The sequence below is a fragment of the Aotus nancymaae genome, unplaced genomic scaffold (assembly GCF_030222135.1).
Source record: "Aotus nancymaae isolate 86718 unplaced genomic scaffold, 86718_ANA_hifiasm-v0.15.2.pri h1tg000062l, whole genome shotgun sequence".
NCBI lineage: Eukaryota > Metazoa > Chordata > Mammalia > Primates > Aotidae > Aotus > Aotus nancymaae.
Window position 1 is genome coordinate 7,975,503 of NW_026988476.1, and position 14,565 is coordinate 7,990,067.

The 14,565-nt window shown below is 39.7% G+C and overlaps 1 protein-coding gene across 1 annotated transcript in view; it reads left to right on the top strand.

Annotated features, from left to right (window-relative positions):
- Nucleotides 1-14,565, top strand: part of TTC6 (tetratricopeptide repeat domain 6) — a 226,700-nt gene that overhangs the window by 3,988 nt on the left and 208,147 nt on the right. The window contains exon 2 of the mRNA XM_064365726.1: nt 12,606-13,550. Coding sequence (XP_064221796.1) covers nt 12,621-13,550 — 930 coding nt within the window. The 5' untranslated portion in view covers nt 12,606-12,620. The remainder of the gene's footprint in view (nt 1-12,605; nt 13,551-14,565) is intronic.

Here is a 14,565-nt window from a genome sequence, read left to right on the forward strand (position 1 = left end):
TTTTGAGCTTTTAAAAATGGTGAGATATTACACAGAAAAATGAACACAGTAGAAAACAATGGTTTATCACAAAGAGAAAATCTGAGACGCCATCATCAAGGTTGAAAAATAGAATGTTGCTAGCATCCCGACTACCCCAGAACGGCCTGCCCACTCACCGTCACCGTCCCACTCCCAACATGGCTACTCTCTGGACTTTTATGGTTGTTACCTTCTTGTGTTTATTTATAATACGCCAGCTGAGCCTACATCCATTAGCACTGCAGTTTTGGGACTCTATGTGATGAAATGATACAGTATGTACTCCTCGTTGTCTGGCTTCTTAGCTCAACATTATGTTTGTGAGAGATTCATCTCACTTTTGTTCCCCCAAAGCTGAAGTTTTAAGTCTCGGAGTCCAGCATTATTCTTTTAAACGTAGAAAGAGCAAGAGTTTTAAGTAAAAAGTTGGTTAAGCTCGGCAAAAGCGGCCAGTTCAGGCGGCTTCAGTCCGGGAGGCTCTTCGGGGGCAGTGTCTTTTAGTGCCGGGAGAAGTGAGGCCTGGGTTTGGGGTCCAAGTCTGAGGCTGCCCTGGAGCGGGTCCCGCGAGGTGGGTGCAGTTGAGGTGCGCACCGTGGCGCGGGGGTGGGGGGTGGGAGGGCGCGCGGCTCGTTGCTGGGCGACCGAGTGCATCCTTTCGTCCTTGGAGCCAGTCGAGCCCACCCGGCCCCTCGGCACCGGAAAGGCCTGTGGGACTCTCGCCGAGCGGCAGCGGGGCAATCTCACCGCCACCTGAATGGGAGCGGAGGCGCCCTCGAAGCCGGGTGAGAGGAGAGCGCGGCCTGGGGCGCGGTGACTTCGTGCGGGCGCTCTGCGAAGGAGAGGTGCGTTGTTTGGGCGGGGCGGTTGTCCCCTCTGTTCCGCCTCGCGAATCCTGTGTGGCAGGTTCAGCCCCAGCCCGGCAGAAATCAGGGTGGAACATGGGGCTGGGCCACGGGGGCTGGAGTTTAGGACTGCCTTTCGTGGGAGAATGAGCGCGGGTCGAAGAGGAGCTGGGAGGAGGATAAAGATGGGTGCAGGAGGCAGGACCGGACTGTGGGGACAGGAGAAAATAGGCTAGGAAGGAGAAAGGAGGGGATTCAAAGAGACTTTGGGAGGTGAAAGGTCACAGTGGAGGGACTTTAATTTCCATCTACCTGACCTCTGCTGTCCCTTTGCAGGACAGCTTGTTTTGAGCAAACCTTAACTACCATTAGGTGACTGCTCCCACCAGGATCAATGTGTGTAGTTTCAGAACAGGGAGCGGTTTCCTGAGTTTGGCTCTAATTCCTTGGTGGTCAGTGAGACACTGTGGGGGCTTAATTCGAGGATTGTTGGCATTGAAGGCCACAGACCCACAATGGAACTAATGCAGACTACCACTGCAGAAATTTAAAGGAGATCAATAGATTTTTTTTGACGTGCACATCTAAAAGTTGAACAAACTGCTTTTTCTCTGTCTACAACTTTATAGTGGCATAATTTATAGTCAGTAAACTGCGCAAATGAAGAGTTGTACAATGTACGAGGCACAGGCATACAATTTGATGAGTTTTGACAGATGCATACACCTTTGAAACATTTCCTGCTATCAAGATAATCGAACCTTTTCATTCTTCTGTCCTCTTTGCTCTCCACCCCTGCTTTTAGCCCACACCCTGCAACCAATCACTGATCTGCTGTGTGACACTATAGAACAGTTTGCATGTTTTAGAATTTCATATGCAAGAAGGCATACACTATATGCCCTTTTGAGTCTGGCTTCCTTGCTTGGCATAATGATCTGCCACAGCCTTTGCCTTGATTACTGTAGCTTGCTGTATTAAGTTGCAATTGGACAGTGTATGTCCTCTAGCTTTTCCTTTTTAAAAATTACGTCGGTGATTTTAAGTCATTTGAATTTATGTATACATTTTAGAATCAGCTTGTAATTTATATTTAAAAACCTGCTGTATCTTTTTTAATTGGGATTGCATTGAATCTATAGATCTATTGGGGAGAATTGTGATTTTTAAGAATACTGAGTCTTCCAATCTATGGATGTAATATGTTTCCATTTATGTAGGTCTTTAATTTATGTAAATAATGTTTTGTAGTTTTCAGTGTAGAGATTTTGGACTTTTTTGTTAGATTAATTTCTACATTTTATGTTTTGTGGAGGCACTAGGGTAAGTGGAATTTAAAAAATATTTTCCAGTTGTTTGCTGCTACTATATAAATATAGAACTGATTTTGTATGTTGTTAACTGTGTATTGTGCAACCTTGATACATTCACTTATTAGTACTTACGGATTTTTGTAGATTCCTCAGGATTTTTACCCTAAAAATTATGTTATCTGCAAATAGGAACACTTTTTCCTTTTTCTTTTCAATCTTTATTACTTTTATTTCTTTATCTTGCCATATTGCAATGGCTAAGACCTTCTGTATAATGTTGGATACATATGATAAGCCTGAGACATTTTTGCCTTGTTTCCAACATTAGAGGAAAAGCATAAACATAATGGTAGCTGTAAATTTTTTGTAGATTATCTTAATTAAATAGAGAATGTTCCCTATGATTCATAGTTTGCCTAGAGCTACTAATTTATTTTTATCCTGAATCGTTGTTGAATTATGTCAAATGTTTTTTCACTATCAAAATAATTATATTCTTTTCATGTACTTTGTTAATATAGTGAATTATATTGATTTTCAAATAAATATAATGAAATCAAGATATTTAAATCAATTTTTCAACCCTAGGATAAACTCTGTTTGGTCAGAATGTATTATCCTTTTCAAAAATATGTTTTTTGGGTTTGATTTGCTAGTATTGTGTTAATGATTTTTGCATGTATGCTCATGAGGAATATTAGTATGTAATATTCCTTCTTTAAAACATGGCTTTGTCATGTTTAGTATTATGGTTATGTAGATACCATAAAATAAATGTTCCTTCCTGCTCTATTTGCTGAAGGAAATTTATGTAAGATTGGTGTTATTTCTTTCTCGAATATTTGAGAGAACCATCCAGGGCTGGAAGTGTCCTTGTGGTGAGATTTTTTGATGAAATCTTTAAAAAATATAGAGCTATTCAGATTTCCTGTTTCTTGTGTTAATTTTGGTAAGCTGTAATTTTCAGAATTGCCCATTTCATCTAAATTGTTAGATGTTGTTGGTGTCATGTTGTTTATCACATTCTTTTATTGCTCCTTAGGTTCTTTAGGTTCTGTAATGAAATCCTCTCTTTCATTCCTGATATTGGTGATTTTTGTACACTTAAACAGTCTAGCCAGATGGGTTTTTAAATTTTGTTGATATTTTAAAAAAACCAACTCTTGCCTTAGTTAATTTTCTCAATTCTTTTTCTGTTTTCCATGTGATTGATTTACATCCTTATGCTTATTATTTCCTTCCATTCTTTTGAGTATGCATTATTCTTCTTTTACTAGATTCTTAATGTGGAACTTTAGGTTGTTGATTTTAGACATTTCTTCTTTTTGATTTCAGCATTTAAGGTCTAAGTTACCTTCTAAACACTGTTTTAGCTATACCCCACACATTCCAATATGTTGTTTTCATGATTATTCAATCTGAAATATTTTCTAAGATTTAATAATATCCTTTGTTTTTCATTTTCTTATCTATTGGGTAGTTACACCTCTTTGTATTACTTTAAGAATGGTTTCTCTAGTAATTACAATATACATCCTTAACATTTCAGTCTACTTAGAGTTAATATTGAACTAGTTAACATAAAATGCAGAAACTGTACCACCATATAGTTCCTTTATCCAGCCCTATCCCAGCCTTTATGGTTCTTGTTGTCATAGGTACTGCATCGACTTACATAAACATCCCACACCACAATATAATTTTCATACATTATTTTTAAACTTAAGAGAAAAAAATAGCCTCATGCACTTACTCAGACATTTGACTTTTCTGGTCTTCGTTCATTCTTAAAGATACAAATTTCCTTCTGGTATCATTTCTTTTCTGCCTGAAGACCTTTCTTTAGCATTTCCTGTAGTTCCTATTGGCTGGTGAAAAATCTTTTAGATTTCTTTGTCTGAATGTGTCTTTATTTTGTTTACCTTTTAAAAAAATATGCTTGTGAGATATAGAATTCTGGGTTGACAGTTTTTTTTTAAATTTATCAATTTATTTATTTATTTATTGAGACAGACTCTTGCTATGTTGCCCAGGCTGGAATGCAATGGCACAGTCTTGGCTCACTGCACCCTCTGGCTCCTGAGTTCAAGAAATTCCCTTGCTTCAGCCTCCCAAGTACCTGGGAATTCAGGTGCCCACCACCATGCCTGACTAATTTTTGTATTTTTAGTAGAGACAGAGTTTCACCTTGTTGGCTGGGCTGGTCTCGAACTCCTGACCTCAAGTGATCTGCCTGCCTGGGCCTCCCAAAGTGCTGGGATTATGAGCATGAACCACTGTGCCTGGGCTGGGTTGACAGTTAAAAAAAAACAAATCTTTCAGCATGTTGTAAATCCTGTTTCCCTGTCTTCTGTTCTTAGTGGTGTCTGGTGAGAAGTCCATGGTCTTTTGAATTATTGTTTCCCTGTCAATTAACATCTTGTTTCTGTCTGTCTGCTTTTGAATTTTATCTTTGTCTTTGTTTTTGATCACCTTACACAGGATTTTCTTTGCATTTATTCTGGTTGAGATTCACTGAGCTTCTTGAATCTATAAATTTGTCTTTCTTCAAATTCAGGAATTTCTCAAACATGATTATTTTTTATTTTTTTGAGACAGGTTCTCTGTCATCTAGGCTGCTGGAGCAATTGTCCTCCTTTTCCTTGGGGCATTAATTATCTGAATGTTAGAGCTTTTTGATATTAGCCTTACAGGGATCTCAGGCTTTCTTTTTTCTCTCTTCTTATAATGGATAGTTTCTGTGCATTTATCTTTCAACTTAGTTACTCTTTTCTCTGACATCTCCATTTTCCTTGTCAAAATTTTTTGAAAATATTATATTTTCAGGTATAAAATTTCTTATTTTTTTTATTTCTCTGCCAAGATTTTCTTTTTAAAATTTTACATATTTCTCTATATCATATATATATATATATATATATATACACACACACACATATATACATATATAATTGTACTTTAGATTCTGGGGTATATATGCAGATCATGCAGGATTGTTGCATAGATACATACATGGTAATATGGTTTGCTGCCTCCATCCCCCTGTCACCTATATCTGGCATTTCTCTCCATGTTATCCCTCACCAACCACTCTACTCCCTGCTGTCCCTCCCCTAGTACCCCCAAACAGACCCCAGTGTGTGATGTTCTCCCTGTGTCCATGTGTTCTCATTGTTCAACACGCACCTATGAGTGAGAACATGCAGTGTTTGATTTTCTGTTCTTGTGTCAGTTTGCTGAGAATGATCGTTTCCAGATTCATCCATGTCCCTACAAAGGACATGAACTCATTGCTTTTTGTGGCTTCATAATATTCCATGGTGTACATGTGCCACATTTTCCTTGTCCAGTCTATCATCAATGGATATTTGGGTTGGTTCCAGGTCTTTGCTATTGTAAACAGTGCCACAATGAACATATGTATATATGTATCCTTATAATAGCATGATTTATAATCCTTTGGATATATACCCAGTAATGGGATTGCTGGGTCAAATGGAAGTTCTATTTCTAGGTCCTTGAGGGATTGCCACACTGTCTTCTACAATGGTTGAACTAATTTACACTCCAAGATTTTCTTTTTATTTATCTCTAGCATATTTTCCTTTACTTCATTGAGCATATTTATAACAGTTGCTTTAATGTCCTTTCCTAATACTCTCAACATCTGAGTCATTTCTGGACTGACAACTGTTGATTATCTTTACCTCTGAGAATGAGTCAATTTTCCCGGGTCTTTTCATGCCAACTACTTTTGGACTATATCCTGGACATTGTGAATGTTTTGTCATGTAGAGTCTGGGTTGTCACATCCTTTCTGAAGAATGTTTCTGTTTTTTCATTTAGCAGGCAGTTCACCAGTCAGTTAAACTCACTGTAAGATCTGTCTTACTCTGTGGTTGGTGGTTCAGTTCAGCTAAATCTCAGTTCAGCTCTTTAAGCCTTTGCTGTGCTACTTTGAGTTTGTCCTGCATATACATGAATCAAAGGTCAGTCTGAGACGTGGGGTTTAGAGAGAATTTGGGGATTATCTTCTCTGGGTCTCTTCCCTCTGGAATTTCTCTCTCACTTCTCAGTGATGTTTGTTGTTTGGGCTCCTTTCCCTGATTGTTCTGGCTAGAATGATGAAGGGCTTTCTATTAATGTTTTTGCCACTTGCACTATGGCAGTCTGCAATTAGAGACTGTTTGAAGAAAAACCACAATAAACCTGGAAACTTCTCTCCAGGGCAGTTTCTACAAATGTTGATTTTCTCCACAATCTTCCTGCTTTTGTTTACTCCTAAGAATTCTTAGGTTAATAACAAAATATTTTGTCCAGACTTTATATGTTGTTGTGCAGAATTGGTCTGTAAGGTGTACCTGTGGGTCTCCAACAAATTGCTTTTGAAACTTAGAGCAGGAAGCATTTTAACATGTCAAAAGCACAATGAACATTAAACACACACACATTATTTTATTTTTATGTATTCTTTAAAAAAATTATTTTTATTTAAGACAGAGTCTTACTCCGTCATCCAGGCTGGAGTGCAATAGTACGATGATGGGTAACTGCAGCCTCAACCTCCCGGGCTCAAGCAATTTTTCTACTTCAGCCTCCTGTGTAACTGAGACCAGAGGCATGTGCCACCACACCTGCTTAAGTTTTAATTTTTTGTAGAGACCGGGTCTCCCTGTGTTGCTCTTGTTGGTCTTGAACTCCTGGGCTGAAGCAATTCTCCCTTCTTGGCCTCCCAAAGTGCTGGGGTTACAAGATGAGCCACTGCACCTTGCCATAACATTTTATTTTTAATTTTGACTTTTTAGGAATTAAAGGGAGTCCAAGAATGGAAGATAGAAAATGGGGAGAAGAAAAAGGCAAGGGAGTATTTTTTTGTATCATTAGCTGTTATGTATTTCTATATGTATGTATTTTTGAAGGTAAATATATATTCACAAGGGATATAGGAATATTCTAGGTGACTTTATAAAGGGCTAAAATAGTTTATGAAATTATAGCTTTTATAGTTTTTAGTTATGAAATTTCTGTGAGCTTTTGAATAGTTTAGAGAAAAACCTCTTCTGAGCCTGAAAAATATGTTTTTCTCTATTTTCTATATCTCTTTAAATGAGCACCTGTAAGTGGTAGTTACTATTATTGATATTAACAGGATTAAAAGCAGTATTATAGAAAGTGCAGAAAAATAGTTTTATTATCAATAATAAAACTATTTTTGATATTAACAGGATTAAAAGTATTAAAAAAGAATGAAAATAGTTTTATTATCAGTAATAAATATCAATAAAACTATTATTGATATTAACAGGATTAAAAGCAGTATTATAGAAAGTGCAGAAAAATAGAAAAAGGTTTACTATTTTCCCATTCTCTTAGCAAAGTTATTAATATGTTTATATATTTCTTTTGAGGCTTTTTTTGGTAAATGACAATGAGGGCACAAACAGATCTCATTTTTCCCACTGATATTTCAAAAGCAAATATTGTTTTCAGGATATTTTTATTTTCCTTGAAAGGCTGAAGATTTTACTAAATGAGATAGATTGTCCTTGGGCTAAAAAGTTTCTTTTAGAACTTTAGTACTGTGCATTGGAAATTGACATTGGCCTGAAATTTAGAAAGTGTCAATTGAGCTGATATTTGATTATGGACCTAGGAGAACCCAAATCTTATTCTTAATAAGTTATCCTTCTCAGTGTGGTATCTGACTACATATAGGAAGAGGTCAAGGTCAGGTAATTAATATTACTTTCTGGACCCATTCCTAATGTAATACTCTGATGAATTAGGCCTAATATATACAGGACTGCTTTTCCTTTGTGAGAGGGGTTTGTGCAGCTTGCAACCAAGTCATGTGGTAATCTGCTCCATTTATTTCTACTTTAGTTATAATCTAGAGCAGAGTTTTGGGTTTTCTGTTCCAATAGGAGGAACAGATGCAACTGTAAGAACCAGAGAGCAAACCTGCAATGGTGTAGCAAATTCAAGCAGGCAGTCCTCCCTGACACTTCAGCCATTTTTGGCTGAAGAACTTTCTTCTGATGGCTGACTTGGCCTTGTGAGAGAGAAGAAAAGGCTGGTTCTTGACCCTTCTGACTACTTTAGTGCTCAGGCCTTGAACCTCCTGGCAGCAGAGAAAGGAAAAGGCACAGATAGATTTTGAGAGCATTCTGTCCCATTTTAATGTGTAGGCTAAACATAATCCACCTGGTTTGTTAGCTGCCACTTTGACACATCATGTAGATGAATACTTTCTTTTTTAGAGACAACTATGTTATTTTTCCCTTGGTATCTCCAAACTAGAACTAGTTTCTCTTAGTAAATTACTCCTATGGAAAAGAGAACATGGCTATTTTCTCACAGGAATGATTGTTTAAAAGTCATTTTACTTATTTTGTGTGGTAGAAGTGGGTGGGGATATAAAGGCACTTAGCTTTGATGGACTGGCCCATGAAGCACTGGGATTCCACACATCTTGAATGTACAATAGAAGTTCCTGTTGAATTTAGAAGTTCTATTTCCTGTTGGTTTAATTTTAGATAGAAAGAGCAACTTTCCTGTTAAGAACTCATGGGAATGTACTGAGAAGTGTTAAACAATGAACACTTGTTAAACTTCAATAGCAAACCAAATGCCTGGGAGAAGTGGGAAAGCAGGAACTAAGAAATAAAAGGGAAGTGCAAGTGGGAGAGTCAAGTCAGATTCTCAGCAGGTACTAATGTACTTCTGGTCTGTGCTCTGTTCCAGTTACTACCTTTCAACCTTTTGCAGGAAGAAATGCAGATAGTGTTGATATGAACATATTGCCACCTGTGCAAACAATAACATCCAAAATACTATGGAGGGGGGGATTATACAGCATTTTTTTTAAAGTAGGGAAACTTTCTTAAGGGCTTTAGAAATATTTTCTAATGTCCGTATCTTATGGCCTGGAAAACTGGCAACAGATTATTTTCACTTTTTAATATGAATCCTTTGGATGGATAGCATTGAATTGTCCAAGGTCGAAGTCAGTGGTGGAGCTAGGTAAAGAAAGAAAGCCTATTGATTCCCAGATATGATGAGCTCTTCATGTAGCAGCGTCTTCAGTTAAAAACAATAGGACTATATTTGGAGGATAAACAGGATATTTTCTTCATACTACTCAAACATCATTATAAATGAATAATTACAATTGTAAAGATAATTCTTTCATGAATTGATATGAGTCCAACTAAGAAATGTAGGTAAGTGATAAAAATGCAAAGTAAATGCTGGGCACGGTGGCTCACACCTGTAATCCTAGCACTTTGGGAGACTGAGGTGGGCAGATTGCCTGAGCTCAGGAGTTTGAGACCAGCCTGGGCAACATGGTGAAACCCTGTCTCTACTAAAAATACAAAAAATTAGCTGGGTGTGGTGGTGTGTGGCTTTAATCCAAGCTACTCGGGAGGCTGAGATATGAGACTCTCTTTAACCCAGGAGGTGGAGGAAGGTTGCAGTGAGCCAAGATCTCCCCACTGAACTCCAGTCTGGGTGGCAGAGTGAGACTGTCAAAGAAAAAAAAAAAAAAAAAAGCAAAGTAAAATAAAAATATATTTTCCACATTTAAGTTTTAAGTCCATCTGGATTTATTTGGGTACATGATATGAAATACACCAAAAAATGCACCAAATAGTTGTTCAGCTGTCTCAGCACAATTTATTAAAAAATTCTTTTATCATCAACTTAATGCTGCCTTTATAACTAATATAATTTTTTTCACTTTCTCAGCGTAGCTACTGATTTTAGCAGCAGTTTTTCAGTTCTAATTCTTATATCTGTAAACGTTTTATTTATCTGATTGCTCCTCATTGAGAGACAAGTGCTCCCTTATTTCTGTTTTTCTTTTTTTCTTTTTCTTTTGGCTAATCCAACCTGTTATTTCAAATGAATTCAGAATTACCTTTCAAAGTTCAAAATATCATTTTCAGATTTTTGCATTGGCATGGAACCAATACAGTATTTTGGGAAGCCCTAATACAATTAAAATATTTGGTCTTTCCATCATGGAACATTAACTTTCTATTTAGTTGAATCTTTCTTTAATGTCCTTCAGTAGAATTTAAAAAATGCAATCAAGTAATTTCAGTACTTTTTTTGTTAGGTTTATGCCTAGATACTTACTTTAAAAAATATTACAAATGGACTGGGCACGGTGGCTCATGCGCGTGATCCCAGCACTTTGGGAGGCAGAGGTGGATGGATCACCTGCGGTCAGGAGTGCAAGACCAGCCTGGCCAATATAATGAAACCCTGTCTCTACTAAAAATTCAAAAAATTAACTGGGCATGGTGGTGGGTGCCTGTCATCCCGTCTACTCGGGAGCCTGAGGCAGGAGAATCGCTTGAACCTGGGAGGTAGAGGTGAGCCGAGATAGCACCCTTGCACTCCAGCCTGGGCAATAAGAGTGAAGCTCCATCTCAGAAAAAAAAAAAGAAAAGAAAAGAAAAGAAAAAATATTACAAGTGAAATTTTACCATCATAGTAAAAAAAATTTTTAAAATAGGGACAGGGTCTCTGTTGTTCATGCCAAAGTCCATTATGTTTTTGATAGGACCATTTTGGTGTAAGGGAATTATTGGGGGATATATATTTTTTAAATTAAAATTCTTTGCAGAACTCTATTATAGTTCTAGTGTCTGTGTTTTCCAGTAGATAATCATATCTGGAAATAATGATGATATTCCAGAAGTGTTTCTATTGTTTTATTTATTTTCAAAGAAACTTGACCTTGAGTATTCTCTGAAGACTTACTATTCTTCTAGTTCATTGTATTTTGTTTGACTTTAATCATTTTACTCTGATTTCTTGAAATGCTACTCTTGGTGTGTTCTGTGAACGCTGTCCTCTTCATTTTTCTAACTCTCTGCTCTTGCAGCTCCTGCCTCCCACGAGTAAGTGTGCCACAGAACCCGCCATTGGCCCCTATTTATATTTACTGCTAGCCTGACTTTGGGTAATGATCTTTCAATATCTCAAAATCTACTTATGATCATAGCTAGCTGGCCCTGCTGAATAATGGATTTTTTAAAAACATTGTAGTTAAAATACACATAACAAAATTTGTCCTCAACCATTTTAAAGGGTACAGTTCAGTGAATAACAGAAGTTTTATTACGACTAAGACTTCATTAGGGTGAATCAAAATACCTATTTTACGAAGGAGCTTTAATTGCTTCCATTTATTCCTAATCATTGGCCAGGTCTTGTCAGTTTTACCTTGCTTTGCCTCTATTTTTACTCTGCTTCATTATCAAAGCCAGACTCAGGCTCCAGATATCAGATTCTTACTTGTCGTTCCAGGCTTTATTCTTTCTTCTACTCAATGTATCAAGCCACTTTTCTGCTAAAAATGTTGACTGGTTTCCAGTAGCTCACAGAAAAAGTAGAGAGTGGCAGTGAAGGCCTCATAATCTGGCTGCAGCCCACTCTGAGGCTGCCCACATTCCCTTCCTACAGGCTGCTGTGTCTCAGGTGACACTTTGAGGGAGTGAACTGGGTCAGGAAGGGGGCATCTGCCACCAACTGGAGAGGGAAGGGGAAACAGCTGTCTAGTCACAAGAGCTGGGATTTGGCCTTTGCACTGCCAGAGGCTTCATTTTTCTTTTTTTCGGAGAAACTGCAAATCTGAATTGGTATATGAAAATCTTCCAAATAAAAATTGTTGGCTATGAATTAAAATTGTGGAAACAAGCCAGACATTATTGCTCACACCTGTAATTCCAACGCTTTGGATGGCTGGGATGGGAGGATGGCAGGAGCCAGGAGTTGTGTTGCCAACACAAGGATACTGAATCTCTACAAAAAAATTAAAATATTAGCTGAATGTGGTATACCACATCTGGTCGCAGCTACTCAGGAGGCTGAGGTGGGAGGATCACTTGAGCTCAGGAGGCTGAGGGTGTGCTAAGCCGTGATCATGCCACTGCACTCCAGCCACCTGGGCAACAGAGTGAGATCTTGTCTCAAAAAAAAAAAAAAAAAATGTTGAAATACTCTGAACAATATGGCCCGAATGATCCAGGCTCCATCCCACAGTTTGTGGCCTTTATTCTGTTGTAGCAGGGGTCCTGCAGATTTTCTAAGCCCTGCTTAGTATGATGCCTGCTTGCCTAGAAGTGGAACAATACATCAGAATCTAAAGAAATGTTAAAAGAAATCCAATAGGGGTTTGGGAAACTTACGTCAAGAAAAATGACTGCTTTAGAGATTTTTCATGGTTCTTGTGAAAGGGCCAATAGGTAGATATAAAATTACATGATAATTTTACCCACTTGTGCCTCAGGGAACACAGTGAGGTTCCATTATAAGAAGCTTTGCTGAGCTGGAATTTTATTGATTCCAGTTTTGTTTTATATTTATGTATATACGCACACCACTTATATGATTGTCTTGGGGGCTTACTTTACAGGTCAAATTTGTCAATATGTCCACGATCCCGAAGCACTTTGGCCTGAAATACAAAGAGGAATCCTACATGTTTAAAGAGCTTGAGAAGGTCCGGCAGGAGACTAAAAAGGATTTTCTCCGATTCAAGCAGAAGTTGGCCTCCAAGCCGGGTGTGGGTGAAGGCCCGGTCCACAACCCCCACGCCCCCAGCCCGGCCCGCCGCACGCGCCTTTCCCGTGCCGGAGTCCGGACGTCGAGAGGGTCCTCTCCGGCTAAAGGCCCTGCCAGGTCCGCGGCCGCCCTCCTGCAGGAAGTGCTCGGAGGCGCGCCGCGTCCCTCGGGCCTGGGTGAGGCGGCGGCTCCCGGTAAGACCCGGCCGTTTCTCCCCCGGGACTTTAACTTGCGGAGCTCCGCGTTCCTACGGCACCTGCCCCAGAAGAAGCCGCCAGTCATCGCCTCGGGGTTCGGCACGGCAAGACCCGTGGTCCTGCTGCCGCCGCCCGAGCCGCCGGCGAAACGCAGGGGCTTGGAGAGCCCGCGGCTCGCGGGCCCCAGGCGGGTCCTCGACCCGGCCATGGGGCGCGAGGAGAGCCAGGCGGTAGCTCCGCTCGCAGGGCCCTGCAAGGCCAGAGAGAGGAAGGTCAGCTCCGTCTCCGCAGGAGACGGCTCCGCGGAGGCGGGCGGCGGGCGGAGGAAAGTGAGGATCCGCACCTGCTTCGGGAGCGAGAGCTTGGCCCGCGAGGCGCCGGAAGCGGCGGGGTCAAGAGCCCGGGGAGAGCGGGAGAGCTGGCCGCCCTGCGACACGCGGGAGGCCGCCGGCCAGGCGCTCCTGCCCGCCCGCGTGGTCCCCACGTCCATCGAGGAGATCATCGCCTCGCTGCAGTCCGAGGCCCAGCTGGCCTCCGACCAGACCATCAAAGAGCTCATACGGAGCGTCCTTGGCCAGAACTACGACATTAAAATGGAAGTAGGTGAACCAGAATCAGAGTAACATTTCTCCCAAATGCAATTTGGGGTACATTACATAAGTAAGAGTAGTTTATTATGGATAATATTTCAGTGCATAGGGTGTCATGTGTTATAACACGAAAACCCTGCGGTGTTATTCAAGTTCTTTGCATTTTGTTTGAGTTTTCCATTTGAATTTTTGATTTTTCTGTCTAGGGAGTGTATCCTCTTTTCAAAGTGAAGGAAACTGAGCGATGATCCCAAAAACTAGTTCAGAGAACATTAGCTGAAGACTTCGCTAATACATTGCCAGTAGCCTTCCCCTTCAAAGGTTTTTGTGATTACTTAGTATTAAAGGAACAGACATTTTATGTGAAAAAGTCTTTTTTTCTGTTACAGTTTAGTATTACTAGTGGTGAATTACAGTAAGTGCATTTATATCCTAAGAAGATCAGCGTATTACTATTTAATTTATAAGAATTCTATATTTTCGTTGAAAACTATCTTTTGAAACATTTTTTAAAACTTTATTTTCTAGGTCTTCCCAATCATAGAGATTTGTAAGAGCTTCTTGTGTGCCAAACTCGATGGGACACACTTTATGTGCATTTTTTGTCCCCATGACAACCCCATCAGGTCAATAGATACCTATAAAAGTCCTGTCTGACGTGGAGGCCTTCTAGCTTTAGTGAAGTTAAAAAAGATTGGCACAGTGTTCTGGAGCTAATGCATGGCAGAGCTGGGATTCCACCCCAGGCAGTCTCATTCGAGACACTGAACTGACACTATGCCCAGGACAGCCCATTGATTCACTATGATTTGTACCTGGCAGGAAGCAAAGCTAGATAGGGTCATATTTAAGTTGAAGATATTTTGTCCATTATACAGACTTTGCTGTGGCAGGAACATTGACAGCATAAGTATAACAAGGGAACTTGAGCCCCACACCCAAAGAAAGAAATATGAGACATAGTCTTTTTTGAGAATGACAGAAGCAAGAAGATTCTATTACTGTTCTTGGCTGCAGCTACAAA